At 33.5% G+C, this 27,935-nt stretch overlaps 1 protein-coding gene and 1 long non-coding RNA gene across 2 annotated transcripts; both read right to left on the reverse strand.

Moving 5' to 3' along the window:
• Positions 1 to 236: 236 nt before the first annotated feature.
• LOC132745204 (succinate dehydrogenase [ubiquinone] flavoprotein subunit, mitochondrial-like) lies at positions 237 to 27,890 on the reverse strand. Its single transcript, XM_060734043.1, has 14 exons — positions 27,776 to 27,890; positions 22,052 to 22,141; positions 21,120 to 21,281; positions 19,067 to 19,210; positions 18,243 to 18,407; positions 17,415 to 17,563; positions 16,580 to 16,704; positions 15,014 to 15,182; positions 14,022 to 14,217; positions 13,322 to 13,519; positions 8,467 to 8,658; positions 3,590 to 3,733; positions 2,854 to 2,964; positions 237 to 1,515 (listed from the first exon to the last, which is right to left on the reverse strand). The coding sequence occupies exons 1-14, from the start codon at positions 27,833 to 27,835 to the stop codon at positions 1,429 to 1,431; spliced, it is 1,992 nt and encodes a 663-aa protein (XP_060590026.1). The 5' UTR covers positions 27,836 to 27,890; the 3' UTR covers positions 237 to 1,428.
• On the reverse strand, positions 25,055 to 27,082 carry LOC132745205 (uncharacterized). Its single transcript, XR_009627806.1, has 3 exons — positions 26,490 to 27,082; positions 25,357 to 25,459; positions 25,055 to 25,086 (listed from the first exon to the last, which is right to left on the reverse strand). It is a non-coding gene; the product is annotated as an uncharacterized LOC132745205 (long non-coding RNA).
• Positions 27,891 to 27,935: the final 45 nt, after the last annotated feature.

The raw sequence follows: 27,935 nt of genomic DNA on the forward strand, positions 1-27,935 counted from the left end.
TGTAGCCCAAACAAGCAATTTGCTGTACGTTTTTACTCTAGGTCATGCAGACGCTCTGTAGATAAACCTTGGTCAGTGTACAGGCAGATTTAAGCGTTTGCAGGATGCTGAATAAATAAGTCTAGAAAAGAGCCCATACACTACTAGTAGATATACTGGTAGGTTAATCACTATGGATTATTACACTTACTTTTAAAGCACACATTAATTGTCTTAATATAATAAACAAGGTCTAATTGTCTCAGAATTTCATATACTTTATTCAGTTTTGTAATAAAACAAATATTCAATAAATACACGATCAGTAAAGACAATATGTCTGCAAAGCTTTCTATAGTCAAGATGCAATGAAAAATAAGAAAATATATATTCTAAGCACTATAATTTAGCACAAACGTGTGTTTAAATCTAGTTTTGTTTCCACAACAATCAAGAGGGAAGTTTATATCTCATAAACCTAACCAAATATATTCTGTTTCAAATATATTCTGTTTATTAAATGTTTAAAAAAAAGAAACAAAAAAAGAAGAAAAAGAAATTAGAAATTGTTAGGACAAATCCCTTAAATATTTAAGTGGGTATTTAAGCATGTAAAGACAATAGGTGTATACTTAGTATTTAACCAATATATGGCATTTTTCACAAAAATATATATCTGATAAACAAAAAGACATTGCCACATTTATCTATGCATTTAATGTACAATTATTTTCAACATAAATTAATTGTCTTCTCTTTCAATCTATATGTCAGTTTTACAACAATAACTAAATATGTTTGAATATAGAAATTGGACGATAATTTCTCGATCACTACTGCACAATTTATTTGGATCTTATTTCAAGTCTTTACTGCAAATATTTCAATATATAAATGTATCTCACAAATATTACACAGTAATTTCATACATAATACACAATACAAAAAAAAAATTAACAGAAAAACAATTTAACATTTACATTAAATTCAATAGTGGTAACAGACCAACATTTCAAAGTGATTTTAATACTTCAAAGATTTCAAGACACACACCTGTGACTATATATCATAAAGACTCGCATCAGCTGTACAACTGCGGACAGAACCATCATAAAAATGTCATACTTTAATTGTCTGACAGACTTTTCAAAAGTAGAGAATCAAACGCCTTTCTCATTTTAGATTAAAATTTTTTAAATTGTTGTTTACGATCAAAAAGCAATTATGAAAATCTTCCATCAACAATAAACAAAAGAACACAATAAAAGATGAAAACATCTTGACCTTTAACTTATTATTATCACCTTTCTATTTTTATTATCATTGGTTTGTGTGCGTGTGTTTTCAAAACCCACACAAAAGGTACTTTTATTTGTTACACTGCTCATTTAGAAGGACAGACTCGGTAATTATTATAATCTATAAATAGTTTTTTGGTACACAAAATCCTCAATAAGAACGTATGGCTGGTGGGACCATTGGACAGTCTTTCTGATCTAGTGTCTGATCTATAACTGGGCGGTAATCCAGTTTAGTCTGAAACGAGAAAATTCACAACATTTAACAAAATTACAATTTAAGACTGAAAATAATATTACTGTTTTTGTATAAAATACTTGAACTGTTTTCTGATATCAATATTGTTACAGTAATAAACTCAAGTATCAAAGTAGGTTTGTAAATTTAAACCTCTGTAGGATTAAAAAAAAAATGTGAAGGCCCATTATGCCCCAAAAAACTTTTATATCTATTTTTCAAAAGCTTTTTTTTTATTTTTAATATCATGTTATATAGTTTCCAAAAAAATATAGTACTCATTGGCCAATTACCTGAATTGTTTTTTGTTTCTGTTGCTTTTTGGCAATTTAATAGAGTTTTAGTGATTTAGTATTTTGTAAGGAAGTCAAAATACTGCATTGTTTACATTTTGCTACTTTTATGACAAACTATTTTACATTTGACACTATTTTTTTTAGATAATAAGTATTTAACTTGCTCTAAAACAATTATTTAAGTGTAAAAAAATCATGGCAGCCATTTCTAAAGAAGAAAAAATTCAACTTTTCTGAAGCATTATGTGCCTTTAAACACCAGTGTCAAAATAGATTTGTAAGTTTGAATTTGTCTAGGGTTGAAATTTTCTAACAGGAGGAAGCTAGCCAGCTTTACAAACATACAATGTAGGTCTGCTTTGCATGTGCTTTGTGAGTACATATCCAGGCACCTTGGTTATGTGCACACAAAGGTGAACCATGAGCATAAATCATGTGGGAATATGAAGACAACTTGAAGGAATATCAAAATCAATATTTCTCTAATATTTCTTCAAACCCAACCAAACCGAGAATTTTTTTATTATTAAAATCAGTATTCCTCTAAATAACCCATGAAACCAATCCTAACCAAGAGAAGGATGAATTCATTATCACTCCATACATGAGACTCATACACAGCATATGACATTCCTTGAATTTGAAAAAGTAAGGTATATTGACATCATTAAAGCAGCACACACAGATTTATGCTTATTTTGGTGAAAATTTTGAAAATGAAATTTAATGTATAATATTATATAGTAACTAAAAGGAAGCAATTTACACATTATCAATCCCACTTGCAACCCATGTTACTTATGAAAAGAGGTCAAATTATGCAAAAAATGCCCTTACTGCGTTAGTAACGCAGAAGGAATATAGTTACACATAATATTAAAATTCACCATTAATTGCTCATAACATGTAAATTATTACTTGAATCTTGAATCTTTCTACTTTTTCCTAAACTCTTAGTACACATTTCACAAGTTTGATTTATTGAAATATTTTCGCTAATCTGGAGGCATGATGCTTTAAGAACCAATCTAAATTTACTCACATTTCCTGCACTGTCTGTATATGAGAGTGTATGTTTTCTCCAGTGTTTTTCTAATGGTAGAGCAGTCTGGCCTTCTAGTGGCTTACTATAGTCATACTCATCTAAACGTTGCTGAAATTAAAAAAAAAAAAATTCCTCTTCATTAAATTACTTTTTGTGCTTATTTTTGTGAATTAAACTTTTAAAAGTGGGGTAAAATCTGTACTAATGAATTGACAGTTTACTCTGTACCCTGGTCTATTCCGGTGTTTATATTGGAATTGTCCAATATCACTTTTATGAATTTTCTGTCACACTTTGGAAAAAATTATCACAGTTCATTATAGTTTATTTAATAAAACAAACTTTACTCAGCATTTACTATTACAATAATTGTTTAAGACAACAGATATTGGTCAATGTCGAACGCCAAAAACCCTGAACATGCTGGATTTTTTAAAATGCACTTGTCCAACTGATAAATTTTGGAACTGTCCATTACCAATTTCAGGGTAAATTCATTACCAATTTTAGGATAAGTCTACAATTATATTATGATATAGCCTAGTCAACCTCAACAGAAATCTATGCTCTGCCCCTGGTGTCATTTCAATTTTCGGGATGCTACTATGCACTATTACCCATGCACTATTACCCCAAGAGACTCAAGTTATTTTTACAATATTCTCAACATAAGTGACAGCAAGTAGAGTTACTTTCTGTGGTCCTGTATGAGGACAATGATGTGAAAACTTACGTGGAAATCTTCTCTCGCATGTGCTCCACGGCTTTCTTTACGAGCGGCGGCAGATTCGATTGTTTGAAGAGCATTTATCATCAAGTTCTGTAACTCTAGACTCTCCACAAGATCTGTGTTCCAGATCATTCCACGATCAAACAACTGTAATATCAAACCAAAATTAGTATTCAAATATCTACAATGAATACCAATATATATATTATCATAATAAAAGCTACAACTGGATATTGTGCGCAGTTTTCCGACTGTAAAGTTCAGTTAAATACGTAATATATTTCAAAGGATTGTCTATTGTAATGGTGAATGATCAATATTTGAAATGAAAATGTTTATCATACATTTAACAAGAGCCATGTCAACATGGCCATCCCCCGCCGAATGTGTTTGCTCATTGGAAGAATGTATATGTAGTAGAGCAGAATAATTCCATTTTAAGAAGTCTTTTGGTAATGAAAACTGATGGCTATAATGATTACAGATTTGAAACCTATGTGAATACTGATGGCTGAAAATAACAAAGGGCAATTACTGAAAAATAATGCAGGGTAGGTTATCATTCTTGTGTGCTGCATCCCTCCTCAGTAAAATCTATCCACCTATGAAGTTTCAAGTTGATACCTCAAATACTTTTTGAGAAAAAAATTGAATTGAAAAATTAAGTATGAAAAAGAACAAAGGGCAATAACTCAAAAATTATAAAAGGTAGAGTTATCATTCTTGTGCAGTGCACACCTCCTGAGTGAGATCTATGCACCTATGAAGTTTCATTTTGATATCTCAAAGGCTTTTTGAGTTATGCTCTGGACAAAAATTAATTTTGAAAAATAACAAAGGGCAATAACTCAAAAATAATGCAGGGTAGAGTTATCATTCTTAAGCACTGCACTCCTCCTAAATGAGATCCATCCACCTTTGAAGTTTCAAGTTGATACCTCAAATACTTTTGAGATAAGCTTGGACAAAATAGCATAAAAAAAACAAAGGGCAATAACTCAAAAATTGTATAGGGAAGAGTTATCATTCTTGCGCACAACATTCCTCCTCAATAAGATCTATCCACCTATGACATTTCATGTTGATATCTCAAACACTTTTTGAGTTATGCTCCACTCAGGTGAAAAATTAGGTATGAAAAATAACAAAGGGCAATAACTCAAAAATTATGAAAGGTAGAGTTATCATTCTTGTGCACTGCACACCTCCTGAGTGAAATCTATGCACCTATGAAGTTTCATGTTAATATCTCATAGGCTTTTGGAGTTATGCTCTGGACAAAAATCAATTTTGAAAAATAACAAAGGGCAATAACTCAAAAATCATGCAAGGTAGAGTTATCATTCTTGTGCACTGCACTCCTCCTCAATGAGGTCTATCCACCTATGAAGTTTCAAGTTGATAACTCAAATACTTTTAGAGATATGCTCCGGACAAAAAGGTCGGACGGACGGAGACTATTTCTATATCCTCCGCCGAAATTTTTCGGCGGGGGATAATAACTACTATGATGTCATTCCTTTGTTCTAACAGTATTGTCCAACAACATTGACCTGGCACTCTTGCATTTGACCCCATAGTCTGTAAATTCCGTAAATGTTACAATCTATTGTAAATCGATAACCAGTTGTTAAATGATATAAATTACAAATCCCTCTTAGCACAGTCGTAAAGTGCTGTCACTTCAAGAATATAGACGCACACTCGTAGGTTCGAATCCTGGTTCAGCCACTTTTATATTTTTTTATTATTTTAAAATTGCTATTTCTCTCTTAACTCGTGCAAAACGTTTTGAGTTCTGGTTGTGTATGAATTTTTATTTGTATTATGGACGTGCTGTCCTTTTTATTAATAATTAAGATAATGTAATGAAATAAAAAATAAAATTGTATAAAAACACTACTTAAAAGGTATCCTAACAAGAGCTGTCACAGGAGACAGCCAAGCTCGACTAATAAAATACTGGTCGCAGTAAGGAGGACAAAACTATGAAAGAAAAATCAATTATGTATAATTATGTATTAAGTTGTAGTAAACAAGAGCGATCAGTAATCACATGTGTCGCCTCATGATGGCCAATTTTATGTTGGGACAAGTTTTGTGACAGATGGACAAACAGACGGACAGTGCACAACTAGACTTGGTACTGATCATTCCTGTAAAGTTTGGATAAAATTGCACTAGTAGTTTATAAGGAATAGTACGGACAAGCTTTTGTGTATCTGGCAACACACACTTTTTTATCAAAGGGCCATAACTCAGCCAAAAATCATTCAACCGAAAAACCCGTGCAATATGCGCAAGGACTTGAGCTACAGATCAATCCTGTAAAGTTTCATTGAAATTGCATTAGTGGTATAAGAGAAGTAGTCTGGACAAACTTTAAAAATAAAAATTATTAAAGGGCCATAACTCTGACAAAAATCATTGAACCAGAAAATACTGACAATATGCACAACTAGACTTGGTACTGATCATTCCTGTAAAGTTTGGATGAAATTGCACCAGTAGTTTTTGAGGAGTAGTCCGGACAAGCTTTTGTGTATCTGGCAACACACAGAAAAAAACACCTTTTTATCAAAGGGCCATAACTCGGCCAAAAATCATTCAACCGGAAAACCCGTGCAATATGCGCAAGGACTTGAGCTACAGATCAATCCTGTAAAGTTTCATTGAAATTGCATTAGTGGTATAAGAGAAGTAGTCCGGACAAACTTTAAAAATAAAAATTATTAAAGCCATAACTCTGTCAAAAATCATTGAACCAGAAAATGCTGACAATATGCACAACTAGACTTGGTACTGATCATTCCTGTAAAGTTTGGATGAAATTGCACCAGTAGTTTATGAGGAGTAGTCCGGACAAGTTTTGTGACGGACAGACAGACGGACAGACAGACGACGGAGAAGTGATCCCTTTATAACGCCACTACTCCGTAGAGGCGACACAAAAAATAACATTTGTTAAAAGAAATTCCAAGATCAAGGGAAATAATTCTAGAAATAGTCACGCTAGAGTTATGAACCTTGTCACACAACATGTATGTAATGATAAGAAGTATATATTTGAAGTTTGAAGTAGATACCTTAAAAAGTAACAAAGTTATAATATTTCTTAAAGAAAATCCTAAGTTCAAAGAGAAATAAATCTGTAAAAATTACTTCAAGAGTTATGAACATTGTCACATAAAATATAATTGATTTTAAGGAATAAGTATTTGAAGTTTGAGGTAGATACCTTTAAAACTAAAAAAGTTATAGTAAAAAGTAACATTTTTCTAGTAAAAAAATCTAAGTTGATGGGGAGATAATTCTTGCAATATTGGTGCTAGAGTTATGAACCTTGTCACATAAGATGTGGATGATGATGATAAGGTACATTTATTTGAAGTATGAAGTTGATCCCTTTAGAAATAAATAAGTTACAGTAAAAAATAATATTTTTTAAAGAAAATTCTAAGTTCAAGGGGAGATAAATCTAAAAATATTGGTGCTAAAGTTATGAACCTTGTCACATAAGATGGGGATGATGATAAGGTACATATATTTGAAGTATGAGGTTGATCCCTTAAGAAATAAAGAAGTAACAGTAAAAAATAGTATTTTTAAAGAAAATTCTAAGTTCAAGGGGAGATAAATCTGAAAATATTGGTGCTAGAGTTATGAACCTTGTCACATAAGATGTGGATGATGATAAGGTACATATATTTGAAGTATGAAGTTCATCCCTTAAGAAATAAAGAAGTAACAGTAAAAAATAGTATTTTTTAAGGAAAATTCTAAGTTCAAGGGGAGATAAATCTGAAAATATTGGTGCTAGAGTTATGAACCTTGTCACATAAGATGTGGTTGATGATAAGGAACATATATTTGAAGTTTGAAGTTGGTACCTTAAGAAATGACAAAGTTATAGTGAAAAATATTTTACTGCACCAAAACTTTAATCTGAAATCTGGACGCGGACGCCGACGCCAGGGCGAGTAGGACAGCTCTCCATATACTTTGTATAGTCGAGCTAAAAACAAGATGTAGTAAAATGATTTCAAATTAATTCTTGCAAGTTAATTTCAAAATGAAATAAATAAAAAAAATGTATGTCTTCATAATGTGTTGTTGGTAAGGTATCGAACGAGGGAACTTCAGATCAGTAGTCAGGCATCTATACCAATACACCACAATTCGTTGACATGTGAAGTTAATAAAGATATCGATATATTCATTAGATACCACTGTTTATCACCTGACCTTTACGGAAATTAATGAAGTGCCAGGTCAATATTGTTGGACAATACTACCAAACTGTATTTTTATACATCATATTTTTACCTGTTCAATGACCATTTACACATAGATAGGACATAATGTCATTTTTTAATATCTTAGAAAGAACAGCAAATTTCAATTTACAAGAGAACAATGATAACTCTGGACAAACTATTTGTGTCCCTTACATTTTAATGAATAAAATCTCACTTAGTTACTTATTCTTTTATATATTGCCAATGCACAAAAATATCACATTTTTTTTATATTTAAACAGCAAGATTTCATGTGACAAAATCCATATAACCTACAGCTGAATTGTTGGTGGTAAAGCTCTGCCATATTTTTTCTTGGTGTAAGTTTTAATTTTTTTCGATTCCATAAGTTAACACAAAATTTAATTGTTGCGTGTTCTTCTATATTGTGAATTTCTCCATTCAAGAATCATTATTTCCCTAAATTGATTTAAAGTTCTTCCACAATAATGACTTAAACCTTGAATTTCTTTAGTTTTCACAGTGCTCGCATATCCGCTCAATGCCTAATGCCGCCTTTATGTGTGTCTTTTTCCCCCTACATCTGTAGAAACTGTAACTAATAGATATTGAAAATAGTACCTTTAGATCATCCAGTTCTTTATTAAGATCCCGCATCTTTTTAACACCCTCCTCTAATGTGGGGCCGTCACGGAACACAGCTGCATGGTTCTGCATAGTTTTCTGCATCCGGAGACGTAGATCAGCTGTGGGTACCGAGCCGTTTGAGAACCGCACTCGGTCAATATTAGCAACAGATCCTTCACCTGCGTTCTATAAAAAAAATGCAAAAATAAATTCAGTCGTATGTTTTCTCACTTCCACTTCTGAAAATATTTCATCAGTCAATGAATTTAAAATTTTGACTTTACTGGCCTGAATTCCAGTTTTGAATTGATTCTACTATATATTTTACTAAATTTTTTTTAAAATTCACACTGGCCAAGGGCCACCGGGCCAGTGCTTAAAATCAATGACTGTGACATTCAGATTCTGAACAGACACTTACCAGATTTTCACAAATACTTCAACTTTCCCCATAAACCATCTTAAACTGTACAACTAATCAATTAACTGATTGGTTTGATTTTAAGTCACATAGTCACAGTAGATTTCTGATGGTGATTTACCCTCTGTACTGGTAGAGAAAAACCATAGAACCCTAAAGTGCCCCTTCCATGCATTTTATTAGGTATAAGGGGGTCAGACCTGAGGTAATCACTAATTGTAATCATCGATTTTTTAATTGATTACATGCTAACACTGTAGTGTTATCATCATATAATTAATTACCTTGCTCAAAATTGATTACATTAATTGTAACTAGAACTATCACTAAATGTGATTAATACCCCCACAAGACTGCTTCGGAAATGAGGATGTTACTAGTAACAGAATATCTTGTAAAAGAATTGAAATATAGAGTTATGGTTGTGGGCAATTAAAGATAGTTGTGGTTCTTGTATATTGCATTTCCTTTCAATGTGGTTGGCCATTGATGAAATTTTATTGAATTACTCAGTAATAAGTCCATAAAGACAAAGAAAAGGAACAAAGGGCAATAACTCTATAAATACTGAATATGGAGTTATAGTTCTTGTGCACTGCACTTCCTCTTTTTGTGCTTGACCATTGTATGAAGTTGTTTTGAATTTCACCCAGTACCTTTTAAGTTATGCTCCAGACAAGGAAAAGTATCAAAGGGCAGTAACTCTGTATTTTGTCAAAATGGAGTTATGGCTCTTATGCACTGCACTTCCTTTTAATGTCCTTGACAACTGTATGAAGTTGTACTGAATTCCAAACAGTAGTTTTCAAGTTATGCTCTGGACAAGGAAAAGTAACAAAGGGCAATAACTCTGTTATTTGTCAAGATGGAGTTATGGTTCTTGTGCACTGCACTTTCTCTCAATGTGCTTGACCATTGTATGAAGTTATATTGAATTCCAACCATTAGTCTTCAAGTTATGCTCCTGACAAAAAAAGCAATGGAAAAGTAACAAAGGGCAGTAACTCTGTAATTAGTCAAGATGGAGTTATGGTTCTTGTGCACTGCACTTCCTCTCAATGTGCTTGACCATTGTATGAAGTTATAATGAATTCCAACAATTAGTCTTCAAGTTATGGTCCGGACAAAAGAAAGCAATGGAAAAGTAACAAAGGGCAATAACTCTGTAATTACTTTAGATAGAGTTATGGTTCTTGTGCACTGCACTTCCCCTTATTGTGTTTGACAATTGTATGAAGTTGTTTTGAATTCAAACCAGTAGTGTTCAAGTTATGCCCCGGACAAGGAAAAGTAACAAAGGGCAGTTATTCTGTAATTAGTCAAGATAGAGTTATGGTTCTTGTGCACTGCACTTCCTCTAAATGTGCTTGACCATTGTATGTAGTTATTTTGAATTCCAACCATTAGTCTTCAAGTTATGGTCCGGACAAAAGAAAGCAATGGAAAAGTAACAAAGGGCAATAACTCTGTAATTACTTTAGATAGAGTTATGGTTCTTGTGCACTGCACTTCCCCTTATTGTGTTTGACAATTGTATGAAGTTGTTTTGAATTCAAACCAGTAGTTTTCAAGTTATGCCCTGGACAAGGAAAAGTAACAAAGGGCAATAACTCTGTAATTAGTCAAGATAGAGTTATGGTTCTTGTGCACTGCACTTCCTCTCAATGTGCTTGACCATTGTATGTAGTTATATTGAATTCCAACTATTAGTCTTAAAGTTATGGTCCGGACAAGGAAAATGCAACGGACGTCTGGACCGACCGACCGACCGACCGACCGCCCGGTAGATATTCACTAGATGATGTTTTATGCCAAATATCTAAGCTCTAGCTCTTACGGTTCTTTAAAAGAAGATTTTTTAAGTTTTTACTATATGCATATAGGGAAGATCAATGACCCCCCGGGGCAGGGCCAATTTTGACCCCAGCGCTTTTATTTGAACAAACTTGGTAGACACTCACTAGAAGATATTTCATGTCAAATATCTTAGCTCTAGCTCTTTGGGTTCTTTAAAAGAAGATATTTTAAGATTTTTCTTTCGGGTGCCATGGCAACCAGAGTTCTGCATGAAATGGAATTCTTTGAACAATCTTGATAGAGCTTCATACAAAGAGTATTCCTGCCAAGTTTCATTAACATTGGCCTTGCGGTATCATAGAAGATGTCCTTAGAATATTTAAAATGTGGACGGACGACTGACGATGGACGCCATTTGGTTGGCCATCCTAAAAGCTCACCTGCACTTTGTGCAAGGTGAGCTAAAAAGTGACTAATATCGATCTCATAAGATTTCTGAATCAGTTGCAAGAGAGAAATGACCATTAGATGTTTTGTCAACATCCAAAATGGCAATTTTCTTACAGAAATTAGCAGGGTTTTTTCCCCCACTTTGGAATAGTGGCATTTCTTAGAATTTAGATGGTTGGGTTTTTTCCATTACATCAACACTGACCTTTTCTTTGGACAAACATATAAAACAACATAGAACTTTTAATTATCAGTCAAGTCAATGATGGTAATAAATCTGAACTCCCACCAAGATTATGATAATAGAAATTGTCTCCTACCAATAGCACGATAATTTGAATTTCAACAAAACATTCATTAACATATTTATCATACTCAAAATAAAGAATGTTGCATTTCAAAACATTATGTAAATCAAACAAAGCAAATTTAATCTTCATGTTACTTAGGCTATATATTATTTGTGTTTGACACATTATGTACTTAAACAATTTTAATTTAAACATTATACTCCTAAATGAGGGAATTTAGCTTCAACTTTTTAAGTATACAGGGTTATCAAACACACTCAAGAAGTCTGATAACATAAAAGTATTGAAGGCATTCATACAGTTGATCAGCCCAATGTAATCCAACACAATCATAGTCGGATAACACAATGTTATCGAACACATTAATGAGCCGAGCCATGACAAAACCAACATAGTGCATTTGCAACCAGCATGGATACTGATCAGACCGTGCAGTCTGATTGGGATCCATTCTGTTGGCTATCAGTTTCTTTACTTTAATAGAGTTTGAAAGTAAACAGCATGGATCCTGGTTATACTTCACTGATGCGCAGACTGGTCTGCATCCATGGTGGTGGCAAACACACTATGTTGGTTTTGTCATGGCCCGGCTCATTTATATTTGACTAAGTCTGACAGCAATGGTATCTAACACACACATATAGTTTAACAACATAAGTTTATCCAATGTATTAATTCAGTGGAACAGTACAGTAGCATCAAAGATATTCATACAGTCTGACAACACAATGTTATCCAACTCATTTGTACATTTTGACAACAGAAGGGTACCCAACATGTTCATCAAGTCTGACAACAGCTCACTATATGATATATGACATAACTATGATATCAACATGCTGAAGAGTGACTAAAGCCAATGATATATGATATAACTTTAATACAGACATACAACAGAAAGGCCTCGTCTATGATATATGACATAACTATGATATAAAAATATAGAATTTATGAATTATGATATATAAATTAACTGTGATAAAATCATACAGTAGAATGACCTCAGTCCATGTTATATGCCATAACTATGATATAAACATAAAGAATTATGATATATAACTTAACTGTGATAACAGCATACAGTAGAATGACCTCAGTCCATGTTATATGACATAACTATGATATAAACATACAGAATTATGATATATAACTTAACTGTGATAAAAGCATACAGTAGAATGACCTCAGTCCATGTTATATGACATAACTATGATATAAACATAAAGAAGTATGATATATAACTTAACTGTGATAAAATCATACAGTAGAATGATGTCCATCCATGTAATATGACATAACTATGATATAAACATATAAAATTATGATATATCTCTTAACTGATAAAACCATACAGCTGAATGACCTAAATTCATGTTATATGACATAAATATGATATAAACATATAGAATTATGATATATAACTTAACTGTGATAAAACCATACAGCTGAATGACCTCAGTTCATGTTATATGACATAACTATGATATAAACATATAGAATTATGATATATAACTTAACTGTGATAACAGCATACAGTAGAATGACCTCCGTTCATGTTATATGACATACTATGATTTAAACATATAGAATTATGATATATAACTTAACTGTGATAAAATTATACAGTAGAATGACCTCCGTTCATGTTATATGACATACTATGATATAAACATATAGAATTATGATATATAACTTAACTGTGATAAAATTATACAGTAGAATGACCTCAGTCAATGTTGTATGACATAACTATGATATAAAAATTTAGAATCATGATATATAACTTAACTGTGATAAAATTATACAGAAGAATGACCTCCGTTCATGATATATGACATAACTACGATATAAACATAAAGAAGTAACTTACTGGAGCTATATCACCGATCTTCTCCCCTGGTTTATTTTCTTCAATGATAGTGTTGGCACAGGCACGGCCAAATACCACCAAATCAAGAAGTGAGTTTGCGCCTAACCTGTTGGCACCATGAACCGAGGCACATGCTGCCTCTCCAGCGGCATACAGACCTGGGATAACTCTATCATTTTTACCATCAAATGTGATTGCCTGTAAAAATTTTAAACATCAAAATCATACAAAACACATTTTTTTAACAAAAATTATTGAAATTAACTTTTTTTTAATACAGAATAATTGTGTGTTGTTCCTTATATGTTGCATAACTTTTTGAAAAATTTAAAATATTAAAGTGGCATTATGTCAATCCAAAGTGTAAATGGTCACTGAACTGGTAAAAATCAAGATTCCTAGATTATTTTGTTATAATTGTGTTCAATTTTATATTTTACAATGACAAAATAATCAAAATGTCAATAAATATCTTCAAATTGTATCTGTAAAGTTCTAACTCTAAAAAAGAATAGGGAAGCCTCTTTTTAATTTAAGCAGTTTTTACATCAACATTTATCATAAACATTATTCAATAATCAATTACTGGTCAATCACCATTAGCCAATCTTTTGAAATATATTACTAATTTAACTGGACAGCAAACAAAAAGAGACATAACGTCACTTTAAAGAATAAATTTAACTATACGCCAACTCACCTGTCCTTTGTAATTAGTAGGAACACCGCCCATGTTGTAATGTACTGTTGGGAGCACAGGTACAGGGTCTCGAGTGACGTCAACGCCAGCGAAAATCATGGCCGTCTCCGAGATACCTGGAAGTCGAGTTTTCAATACCTCTGCTGGTAAATGTGAAAGTTGAAGGTAAACATGATCTTTATCTGGTCCACAGCCCCTAGTTAAAGAAAATTTGAGCCGCGTCACGACAAAACCAACATAATGGGTTTGCGACCAGCATGGATCCAGACCAGCCTGCGCATCCGCGCAGTCTGATCAGGATCCATGCTGTTCGCTTACAGACCCTATAACAAATAAAGAAACTGATAGCGAACAGCATGGATCCTGATCAGACTGCGCGAATGCGCAGGCTGGTCTGGATCCATGCTGGTCGCAAACCCATTATGTTGGTTTTGTCATGACACGGCTCATTTCATTTCCAAACATCCATCTTGCAAGTAACAAAGTTATTGTAGAGTTTCCTACATGTTGAAAATTTCTACCCCGAAATTCAAAATGAGGCTCTTCTCTGGTGGAAGATGATGTACAGCTACAAAGGCCCGTGGTTATAGATTAATGACAATATGGCAAAGACATGCAGACATACACTACAAAAAACAAAATGCTTGCCGATACCTTCTCTAAAGTGAAAATTTATTGTTTCCCTAAAAAGTGAAAATTTATCATTTCATTTTACAATCATTGCTGTTTTATTATTTATCACATCTCTTTTTTCTACATCAAAAGGAACTCTCAAACATATCCATGGGTGCATGTTGGAAATTTTAAAAATCCTAAAAATCCAGTTTTTCTACAGTATTACATAGGAAATAGAAAGTTTTCAGGAGACTGAAAATCTTGAAACTTCAGGAATAATCCTGAAAACTTGTCACCTATTTCAATCAAATATGGGCCGGGTGAAATAATTCTGACCCAAATGAAAAGAAAAACGATCCTGTCCACTAAATACATACCTGCCTTCCCTAATCTCAATAGTAGACGACCTTGAAACAACATCTCTGGAGGCAAGATCCTTGGCAGTTGGGGCGTAGCGTTCCATATACCTCTCTCCTTTCGAGTTGAGCAAGATGCCTCCCTCACCACGGCAACCCTCAGTAATTAAACAACCCGCTCCATATATACCTGGAGAAAAAAAAAAATTCCATTGACGTCATACAAATTCATTCCCGATTCCTTGTTCATCTTATTCAATGGACTCCAGGGGCGGCAAATTTATTGTGTGTATTCCCCTGATTGCCCCACAGCCTGTACAGTCTACGGACAAGTAGAAATTTTCAAGAATTTACTATATAGATATCATACCAACAACTTAAGAAATTCTTCACATAAAAACGAGCAAGTAAATTAAAGTCAGATTTTGCCGCCCCTGGACTCGAAATAAACCATATAGCATTTTAACCCCCTCCTTCTTACCGTATAAACCGTTTTATACCGGACAAGGCGCTTGAATGCTAAAATCTTGCTTTTTCACCGTATGGAATGAATTTTAAAAGGTTTTTTTTAATCTTTTCAAACCATGTATGAAAATAAATGAAAAATGTAAGAATCGGCGAAAAAATCTATATTTGTCTATTTTGTGATTATGATTTCTGCAAGAGTCTAAAGGTACTGCCCCAATCCTGTATATGAGTTAAATCTGTCTCTTTAGGTTTACGGGATTTCACTATCAATACACTACATGGACGACTAATAGAGAGAGATAGAAAATATTACAGAAGCTCACATAACATTTGTGTAGATTCATTACTGAATTTATTAAACTTGTTTGATAAAAAATATTATGCTCGCCAGTGGCTCGCATAATATAATTTTATTCAACTTGTTCAATAAATTCAGTATTGAACCCACACTCATTCCATATCTTTCTACAAATGTTTCATAATATCCAATATACTTATCAGTTATTATACAAGAAATCACTTCTTTGAAGTACATAGTAAACATGATAATTTCTCTAGCTTGTTTGTCCAAAACCCGATATTTATTGATAGTTGCTTATTGACTGATGTATAACAGCTGCCACAGTCATGAGTTAATAATAAAAAACTGTGAACCATATGGAAACAATCTTGAAAGAAAGTAAATACGTGAATTAACAAATGTTTTATCTTAAAAGCATCTCTTCATATTTATTAGCCTTTTTGGTCTCCTGCTGTGATAGAAATAATGAACTTTTTTCAATTTAAAGCTTGACTCACAATTTTTGTGCTTCAGGATTGGTTCTATTAGATTCATAAAATATTTTTCTACGTTTGCCATAGTTTATCAAAGCAGTTACTTCAGTGATCTTTTCCCTTTAATATTACAGCCAAATAAAGGCTCTAGTCTAAAATGGGTATATGTTATATTTTCCACTGTGAACATTCTTCACAAGAACCATGATTTAACAGCAGGTGATTTATATCAGCTTTTTTTATAAATCAAATCGACTGAAAGACAGAAAGCTGTCCCTAAGATAGCCTCTGATTTGTGTATGATGAATGGTAAATTTTTATAAAACCTAAGGAAAAATTCAATACCTGTTGGATGGAACTGTACAAACTCCATGTCTTCATTGGGAAGTCCCGCACGGGCTGTCATGGCAGTTCCATCACCTGTACAAGTGTGAGCTGATGTGCACGAGAAATATGCTCTTCCATATCCCCTTAAATAGTAAAATGTTTCATGTTTTTTCTAAAAGTTTTGACTTAATTCCCCTGATAACTGGAAATGACAACATTCCTAATAATATTTATACTGCAACTGTGCAATGGCACTTTTTTTTACTGTTCTAGCCATAGACTTTCAATGACTCTTCTTTTTTTTCCTAGTAAAACCATTAAACACTAATTTGATGTGACGTCAATTATGCGATACAAAGTGTAAAGAGGTGTGTCCATGAAAAATGATTCTTTTGCATTTGAAGTAGTCTTTATTTTGGATATGTGATAAATAGAATATTATATTCGTGTACATGTAGGTTCATTACTGAATTTATTGACCTTGTTGAATAAAAAAATTAAATGTTTGCCAGAGGCTCATATTATATAGTTTTATTCAACTCTATCAATAAATTCAACATTGATCCTACACTCATTCAATATCCTCTATTTATTGCTGATTTCTCCACATTTTCATACATCTTTAATAAATCTTTTTTGTAGCATAACTACTAACACAATGTATTAAATCATGTTTTGGGGACAATGAAAAACTGCTCATAAAGCATGAAAAGAATATAATATTATATCACATTTTTCAACTTCAAAGCAATAAGAAGATTTCTTTAAAAAAACATCAATACATCATTTTTTAACAAAAACAACAAAAAATTACGTCATGCAAATGAATGAAGACAATGAAATATTACTATACCCTGTTGCTAAAATCGTGTTCTTTGATTTAAATCTATGTATTGTGCCATCTTCAAGACTAAGGGCCGTAACTCCCCGACATTCACCATCTTCCATGATCAAATCAAGGGCTAAGTATTCAATGAAGTAATGTGTATCATATTTCAAAGACTGAAATTAAGAAGATACACTCTAGCCTTGATATATGTTCTTGTTAACTTCTTTCTTGTTTGTTTCAATACAAATTTATAAAGACATTCACCAAAGCAAGGGCCCGAATAGTTAACAAAAATATTTAAATATGTTTCAGAAACCCTTTACCTAACACCACAATAAATATTCTCTAATTCCACAAATATTCATGAAATTCTGAAGTTATTTTATTCCAAGATCCATTACAGTTTCTGATAGGGAAGTAGGTGTATAAAGTTTTCCATCAAATGTTGTACGGTGACAGATAAAATAAGTATAACTATATGAGGAATGACCCAGAAATAACCAGACCTTGTTAAAAGTCTGATAACTTTCATGTAAATTTATTTCTGTGTAAAGTGAAATGTTTGTAACACATTATTCATCTAATGAAAAACGAAAAATTATCTACTAAATTTGATGTGAAATAATTCCATGTAGTTTCCTTTATAATTTTCAGAATACACATGTAGTTTTGTTACGCAGTCCTAGAATACTATATATTAATTGAAGAAATTTCTGTTATCATCACAAACTCAACATATATTTACTAAATCTTCAATGGAATGGCCTAAGCACTGTAAGATTAGCATGGTCAATACAAATCTAGTCGGGGTTGTCTACATGATCATATTTGATAATAATTTCAAATTATTACCCTTCCATATAGTGTATGTAGAAGTGAATGACCAGTTCTGTCGGCTACAGCCGCACATCTATGAGCCTGTCCACCCTTGCCATACTTCAAACTTTGTCCGCCGAATGCTCGCTGGTAAATCTTTCCGTTTTCAAGACGACTGAATGGCATACCATAATTCTCCAGCTGTGAAATATAAACAAGATGGTCAAGCTGGTGCTTTTATCGCTCACCTAAGGATATGGTTAGCATAGACACAAGATTTTATTATTGGAAGACTGGATAATATTTCTCTGGCAGTAAAAAATAAACTAGAGGCTCATGCTAGAGCTTTCACCTAGCTATCCAGTGTCTATTCTAGGAGGGGGGATGGGGGGGAGGGGGGATGGGGGGTATTCACCCATATTTTTGAGAGTTCTCCTCTATATTTCTTTTTCAGAGGAAGGGGGAAATTTTATATATATAGAGAAAGAAGGAAAATAATCAACAAATGTAATAAATTCTAACTTTTCGATAAAAATCCCCTGTTTTTCAAGTCCTAGAATACACACTGGCTATCACCTGAGGATATGGCTAGCGTAGACAATATTTAATTATTGGCTTATTTCTTTAAGTTATATCAAATTCTGTAAAGCAGGTAAAAATTATATAATAGTCATTCCTGTAAGAGCCTGCCAAGGACAATTTCTATGGAATTTAATCAAATTTTTTCAAGTAGCTGAAAAGCAGGATATTGATATCCCTGAAAAACTAATATCGGATAATTACGAATACTGTTTAAACTGTTTACACTTCAGCAAGTTTATTAAGGTAAAAGTTACAATGATCATATTGGATTCACATACCTCAATCACAGCTTTCGGGGCTTCTTCGCACATGTAATGAATCGCATCCTGATCTCCCAGCCAATCAGATCCTTTCACTGTGTCGTAGAAATGATATCGCCAATCATCCTCCTCCATGTTCCCTAATGCAGCATTTATCCCACCCTAGTAAGATACAATTATTCAAAATATTTTTTTTATAATCTTGAAAATAGAAACTTCATAATTATAAGGCATTTGTGTTCACATCGTGTAATGAATGAGGGAACAAGTGAATAATACAATAACAACAAGAATTTGTAACAGAGTTACCAACGTCCCCCGCCTCGGGAAATTCTATATGAAGCATAAAATTGTGCTATTTCAAAAGATTGAGGTTATAATGGATCTCAGGACATTTACTCCAAAATTATGATCAATGCTAGATCTGCAAATGTAACAATAAATTTGTTAAAAAAATAAAATGAAACACGGAATTTAAAAATCTATCATGTTAAGATTTGACCTCTTAGTGTGACCTTGACCTTGGAGGTAGGGGAGCAGGTGTTGTGCATGACATAACGTCTTATTATTGAGACTATTTGTGCCAAGTATTTTCAAAATCCCTTGAACTATGAAGAAGTTATAGATTGGACACAAAATATACCCTTATAATAACAGACTATGTAAATCTTTGATCTCAAAGTGTGACCTTGACCTTGGAGGTAGGGACACAGATGTTACGCATGACATATCATCTAATCATTGTGACTATTTGTCCCAAGTATTTTCAAAATCCCTTAATCTATGAAGAAGTAATGGACGGGACAAAAAATATACCAAATAACAGACTCTGTTAACCTTTGACCTCTAAGTGTGACCTTGACCTTGGATGTAGGGGTGCAGGTGTTGTACCTTACATATTGTCTTATTATGGTGACTATTTGTGCCAAGTTATTTTAAAATCCCTTGAACTATGAAGAAGTTCTAGATTTGACAAAAAATATACCCTATAACAGACTATGTTAATTTTTGACCTCTAAGTGTGACCTTGACCTTGGAGGTAGGGATGCAGGTGTTGCGCATGACACATCCTCTTATTATAGTGACTTTTTGTGCATAGTATTTTCAAAATCCTTGGATCTATGAAAAAGTTATGGACCGGACACAAAATATACCCTGTAACAGACTATGTAAGTATTTGACCTCCAAGTGTGACCTTGACCTTGGAGGTAGGTGACCGTTTTTTGCGCATGACACATCGTCTGATTATTGTGAACAATTATGGCAAGTATTTACAAAATCCCTTCATAGATAAGAAAGTTATGGACCGGACACGACATATACCCTCAAATAGACAATGTTAACCTTGAATGAGCAAGTACGACCTTGACCCTGAAGGTACGGATCTGGTTGTTGCGCATGACACATCCTCTTATTATAACAAACATTTGTGCCAAGTTATTTCAAATTCCTTTGATAAACGACAAAGTTATGGACCGGACACGAAATATATCCTGTAACAGACTATGTTAATATTTGACCTCCAAGTGTGACCTTGACCTTGAAGGTAGGTGACTGGTTTTTGCGCATGACACATCGTCTGATTATTGTGAACAATTATGGCAAGTATTTACAAAATCCCTTCATAGATAAGAAAGTTATGGACCGGACACGACATATACCCTCAAATAGGCAATGTTGACCTTGAATGAGCAAGTGCGACCTTGACCCTGGAGGTAGGGGTCTGGTTGTTGCGCATGACACATCGTCTTATTATAATAAACATTTGTGCCAAGTTATTTCAAATTCCTTTCATAAATGACAAAGTTATGGACCGGACACGAAAGTGTGACGGACGGACGGACAGACGGACGGACAGACGGACGGAGCCTATTTCTATATCCCCCTTTTTTCTTCGAAAAGGCGGGGGACAATAAGGTCAGTTTAAATAAAGAAACATAAACCTTTGTCACAGCAGTGTTAATCTATTTGAAATATTATGTCACAGTTTTGAAAAATTAATGTTAAGTCTTCATAAATATGAATGTTTAAGCTTAAAGGAAAAATTGGTACATTTATTATAAAATTTTACCTGTGCAGCAACTGTGTGTGAACGGGTTGGAAACAGCTTTGTGATACATGCCGTCTTGAAGCCCTCATTGGCAAGACCGAAAGCAGCCCTGAGCCCCGCACCACCAGCACCCACCACTACAGCATCGTAAGTATGGTCTATGACAGGGTAGTCTCGCGATAACTGCAAAAACATATACAATTTTATACACAAATATTCCACAAAAGAGCTGTTGGTGGCACAGCATGCATGGCTACTCTCAGTGCTCAATAGTAAAACAAGAGCTTTGATATTGTAGAATTTTCTCAGATGAAAAAGGGCAATAATTCTTTCAAAATCCATTTAAGAGTCATGGGTCTTGACACATTACCTAGTATGCTCTTAAATAAGTATGTGAAGTTTTAACCCATTCCCTTCAGTTGTTTTGGAGATACCAACTTGCATGCAAAAACTTAACCAAAGTGTGGCACCGACACTGGGGTAAGCACAATAGCTATCCCTTTTCTTTAATAGTCCAGCAAAAAAGTCTAACTCATGGTGAAGGTAAATATAAAGGCTGGATAAAACCAGTAAAAAATGGCTCATTTCATTTATGCTAATATATTGTTTCAATGAATATATTTCTATCAATAATTTCAAACTTATGGAATTTAATTCCCTCGCTGTCCTATATCAACCAACAAGTTTTTTGGTATTAATTTATGAACCTTAATTCTTCATTATTATAACACAAATTCCACATAATTGAGCAGCGCCATGCAAAATAATTCTCAGTTAAACACATCATTACTTAACTTCGGTCATAACTTATCATGTCTATAGTAATTAGTTGCTTGTATTCTTATATTATGCCCAAGCTGGTGCACATGGAAACGTGCATGTAGTTACCAGAGAAAACCTTTAATAAATTAATAAAATACTGGAAACAATTAAAAAAAGAATTTTCTCAATACCTGCTCGCCTGTTTTAGATGATTTGTTTGTGTGATTTTGTCCAAAAATTTTAAAGTGGAAATTCTTGCTGCATACTGCTGTAGGTTTTGCCTGAAAAAAAAAAAGAAAACAATATTAATGGCACACTTCAGTTCAAATATACAGAAGCCTTTCTCTCCCCAACTTGTGACTCCTTTGAAAAGAAGTTGCATGCAAAACAAATACCGAACCGTTTGTGTGAACAATTTGAGCATATTGTTCAATAAATGCAATATTTTTAGAGTTTGTTAACTTTAAATTACTTCTTGAAAACAACTGTAACCTGTGCATTGATTACTTATTGTAATCAATCATAGCATGTGTATGTTGTATCTTCCATGTTGTGTTGTATCATATCTGTATTCACTTTGTGTCTTCATATATTTGCCTATCTGCATTATTATTATTAGTATAGTCTGTTTCTCAGTGAGAGGTCACAGTAAGTTACAAGGCTGTAATGAATGTGTTCATTTAATATCTCACATGCATGACCCTATCTTAGGGATTCCATTACACTTCAAAATTTGGAAATCGGAAACTGAAAACTTTTGACATTGGAAGTCACAATATATAGGTAAAGAAGTGAAAGCACTATATTTTGGAAGTCACAAGCCAAAATCAGCAGTAAATGACACACAAACTTCGAAAAAATGGATTCCCTGCCTAGCGCAAAATAAATCTCTCATAGTCCTGGATGACTTTAGCCAGATGACATAACCGATTGGTAGGACCAACACTGGGTGTAGACCAATGCCCTGCGCTAAAGAGTATCTTACTAACTAAAGCATAACACTGAAAAAAAAAATTTACTGCGTGTGAAGTCTATGCTTAATTAGGGTCCATCCGCCCGTAAAGTCACAAAATGCAGCTTCCCTGTAGAGTATGGACCCTGGACATGTCACCAGTCATAACAATAAAGTGTTAATTTTTAAGCACAGTGATAGTTTACCTCTCATGCAATTTCCACAAAGTATTAGCCAAAGATATGAAATTTGAGCCAAAAGTAGATCACTGTATGGCGGTCAATGAGAACCTAAATGTACAGTAACCTGAGAAAAAATGAAAGGAGGTAGCCTTTAAAAGAACTGTTGGTGCCAGCAAAAGCCATCTATCCGTGCTAGGAACCCTAGCACACCATCCTGGTCGACTGAGAGCCTACTTTCAGACTTCCTGAAAGTTGAAAAAAACTGTCAGACATTCGGTCTGACAAACCATGAAAATCTGTCGGACCGAAACGAAATCTGTCAGACCAAATAAAATTGATCAAAACAGCGCATTTTCAACTCCCCCTGTCATACACCAACGATTCAAGGTCCTGCTTCCATTTTTCATTACATTTTGTCTCAGGTCTATTCTTTTCATCCTTTTATTGCTGTTCTGCGCGCTCCTTTGACGTAGATTTTCGATTTTTCCCCGGTTTGGCACCTTTAGCGACGCCATTTTGTATACATGCTGCTTGGATAAAAGTCGGACCGATCCGTAATAAAAAATCGTCGGACCTGATCAAAATTTATCGGACATGTCCGTCGGACCGACGTATTTCAGGAAGTCTGTACTTTGTAGGGCCACTCCCCTCTGCATTAGTCAGGACAAAGGCAGCTGGTCCGCAGTACAAGTCCTGATCTTTTGCGCCATCCCAAGTTCAAGTCTTCTGCCAATGACCTGTGCCTTCACAGCGACAAGCATGCTCTGAGGGGAAGTGATTCCTTTCTCTAAAATTCTTGTTTATACTGTATTAGTCATGTGACACTACCACAGCAGACAAAAGAGGAGCAACACTTTAAGTTTTAAGTACATGTAATCCCTCTTAAATATATTAAGTTTATGTTTATTTATTAGTTGTATGAGCATTTAGCAATTAATACTACAGTTTTCCATTGTAGTGACACATGTTTTTGTTGTTTAGTTGTCAAAAATAAAAAGTGATATTGATAACCAATGCTTCATTATTGGTTTTTTAATTGGAGTTCATATGTTTCGTATATTATTTATTGATTTGAGATGTTATGTACAAATAGTAGTATGAGACCGTCATTTGACAGGTTTCTGCAACATGGAAAAAACTAAAAAAAATGAGGATTTTCGGAAAATAACTGATAAATTTAATGATATTTCTCTGGATTTTACGAAAACCCAGCAAACAAAAGACGTTGTACCAACGTTGTACTGACGTTAGACACTGACGTTGGGTAAACGTTGGCAGAAGGTTGGATTTGAAAGTTTTTTAGACGTCAGAAACCGACGTCTATACAACGTCATAAAATGACCTTTATCCAACCTTTTCTGCCCATAATCCAACCGTTTCTGACCATTATCTGACCATAATCCAACCTTTTCTGACCATTATTTGGACATAATCAAACCTTTTTCTGACCATAATCCAACCTTTTCTGACCATTATCTGACCATATGCCAACCTTATCTGACCAAATTTTCTAACCATGATTTAACCTCATTCAAAACTTTTGGAATATGATTTTTTTTCATTTTAAAGCTCTTTAATAGGGTTAAAAATAAGCATTCTTATGATTTTAGCAATTTATTTTATACTCGGAATCACAAGTACAAAACAAGAAATGTGGTACTATATAACAAACGCAAGATTTACATAATATTTTTTGAAACTATTTAACTTGACGGTATGTACTTTAATAACGCTTCATGTATTGATTAAGCATGTTAAACAAAATCCTTCTTGAATATTTACACTGACATTTTATATAGCAAACATCCATGCATGTGTTTTTTCTTATATCACCACTGAACTGATCACTCAGAGTTTAGGATTTTTCAATCATCTATCCAACTCGCTAAATGTATATTTGTCTTTGTATTTTATAACTGAATCTAGATCTGAATGTTAAATGGAACAATATTCTGAATATTTTGTTTTAACTATAAATAGCAATGTTCATGTATCTTCATTAGTATTCTAGCTTCTTTCGTCCTCCTCCACTATGTCGATCTGGGGCATAGCGTATCATTCCCGTCTCCAACCTGAGATCTCATCACACTTTCTGAAATTAAAAAAAAATAAAATAATCAGTTACAAGTGCAAGAAATAAATCACTTTTACATATTATAATTAAACGAAATTCTAACAAAACTCTCCAACTACTTAAAAAGATACATGCACTTATTATTTTTAATTTAGTTTAAACCATGTAGTTTCGTGTACCTACTGTATATATCTATTAATTTTGATAAAAAATGGCTTCGTGAAGAATTTCATTATAAAATCAAGGGTAATAAGATCACTGTTTTTTCTATAATATTTTGAATTATACCTGTCACAAAATCTTGGTAGGTTTTCATTTTTCTTTTCCTCTAAATATTTTCATCTTCCTCATGAACTTTTGACACATGTTGAATTATCATACTTTTCACAATCTGAAAGACGAAATATAATCGTTTTTAGAATTTAACCATGTGGTGAAAGGATGTTTGTCTAATACAATAGGCAAAATCAAATTACTATTAATCTTAGTTGACTCATAAGCGCATGAAAAAACTGATATAACAAATACCAAATTAATTCTATTCCCGCAAAAATTGATATTGTTATTTTTTATATTCTATTATTCAAAGTACTTTGTACAAATGCTCATACAACATCAAAGAAATTCACATGTTACTGTCATTTTTATAGATAGCATCTCTGCCCAGCATGATCTGGTCTGCTAAGTGTATATAGGACAGACTGGCTTAGTGTAAAATCGTTTTATGATACGAGCATACAACTTGTTGATAAGCAGGCTAATTAACAAACTATTACTTTTATTGATTTATAACTATGATAATGTGTTTTCTGATTGATAATATGTTGTTTGATTACATTAATAAAAAGATACTAGTCAAATACAATGTGCTTTCAGATATATCTTACAAAAGTCGTATCATTTACACCTATCAAATGCCATGAATCATTATCATAATATAAGAAACACATGGTATGCTTACAGTATGGGTAAAGTACTACAATTAACAACGAGTAGTTTAACAACTACACAGATATCAAAATCAAACTGCATCTGATACATGTGTAAATGACTGGCCCCTCATATAGGTGAAATTCATGTTGATAAGAAATAAGAGGAAACTTTATTTACCAGCATTTGAATAATAAGAGTCTTACGTACTGCATTTAACTTTTTATTGATTTCAATTGCTAGGATATTTCCTACCATTGATTGTGCATTTATTTGGCATGGCGATATAGTGTGGGAAAAATGATCCGATTATACAGACTGTTCTATAGCAAATGATAAAGTGTTCTTACTTGGAAACAAAAATATTTATCTCGCGAAATCATGTGACATTAAGTTTTTCCAGTCAAACATTTCAATGATCAAATAACCATCGAATCCATGCAAACATGCGGTAAATTAGCATTGAAAAACAATATATAATGTTTGCCTACCTTTTTCTTTTGTTTGGAATACACAACTTTGTCTGTCAACCCGTCGTTTTTTGTCCGCCAATACAATTGAATTTCAAATCCGATAAGTCGCAAATTCGAATTTACTAAATAATTTACCACTATAAAATGAAGCCCTCAAAAATGATAACAACTTCATTGTAAATTATATAAACACTTCTTAGACTAATTCGAGGAGATAAGATATTATTTAAACGAAAATAGAGCAAATATATTTCATACTGATCTGCGACTATCCGTTTACAGAGCGCCACCTATCGAATATCGTACGTTAGCCACCCACGTGATACTGTTGTTTTGATGGAGAAAATAAATATATAATGTTCCTTTTCTAAACTTAAACTTAAAATTCTCGCTGTTTATGCTTTCATTTATATATATATTGGTTTCATAAATTAAATTTACCTATTGTCAGATTACCGACCAAAACCCGACGTCGAGTCGACGTCAAAATGCAACGTCTGTTAGACGTCGGGGATTCAACGTCGATTTGACGTTGTATGAAGGTCACCGACGTCGCGACCAAAATTCAACGTTGATCCAACGTTGGGTCAACGTCGGGTGTTTGCTGGGAACTTCCACAGCTATTTTGTTTTTAATCTGTATTTGTCACATTTCTTTCATTATTTTTGCCGGAGATGAAGCAGCTCTGCTAAATAGACGGATTTAGAATTCGGATATCGACAGAAGTCGCGAGCTTCGCTTCCATCCGTTTTAACCATTCCGAGATAATAAGAGAAACCACAATAATACGAGAAACGGATACTCAGTGATACATTTGCGGACTTTGGCTTTTAGATTCCGTAAAACAGCAGGCAACCACAATTATCAATTCATAATGGGAAACTAATATTAATTCAGTACCAGATTATAAAACAATTTCAAAACTATAGTTGTCTATAGGTCTACAGCCTTGACCCTACAGCAAACTGAAGCCTTCCTTTTCAAGGGCAACAAACATAGAAAGTTATATAACAAAGACAGGCATTTCGGTACAATTGATAATAGTGACTACCATAAGCAACATAAGATAACCCTCAGAATGGGTTAAATTGATATGAACTTTATTGTTATAGTTTCACAGAAAAAAATATTTCTAAATCGTCGATTACGAAAGTAGTGACCTTCACCTTGGCAGCATAACATTAGAATTTCTTTAAGGATTTTCCAGCTTAGACAAAAAGTATTTCAAAATCAAACCACGCTGATGTTTACAAAAATAAGTAAAATTTGAGAAAATATTAAAAAATCATAAAATCGAAACGTACTAAATTTTGTAGCAGCGTTTTTTGTGCAACACATCCAGTCACTTTCAACAGGCTCGCCATTTTGCTACAGTGTTCTTGCGCATGCGTTTCTCAATGTTATTGAATAAGCCTATACCATACAGTGTTGCAGTGGCGTACTATTGACGGGGGATTGGAAGGG

This window comes from Ruditapes philippinarum, unplaced genomic scaffold (genome assembly GCF_026571515.1).
Source record: "Ruditapes philippinarum isolate M1 unplaced genomic scaffold, ASM2657151v2 ctg3393_1_1_1_1, whole genome shotgun sequence".
In the NCBI taxonomy this organism is placed as follows: Eukaryota; Metazoa; Mollusca; class Bivalvia; order Venerida; family Veneridae; genus Ruditapes; species Ruditapes philippinarum.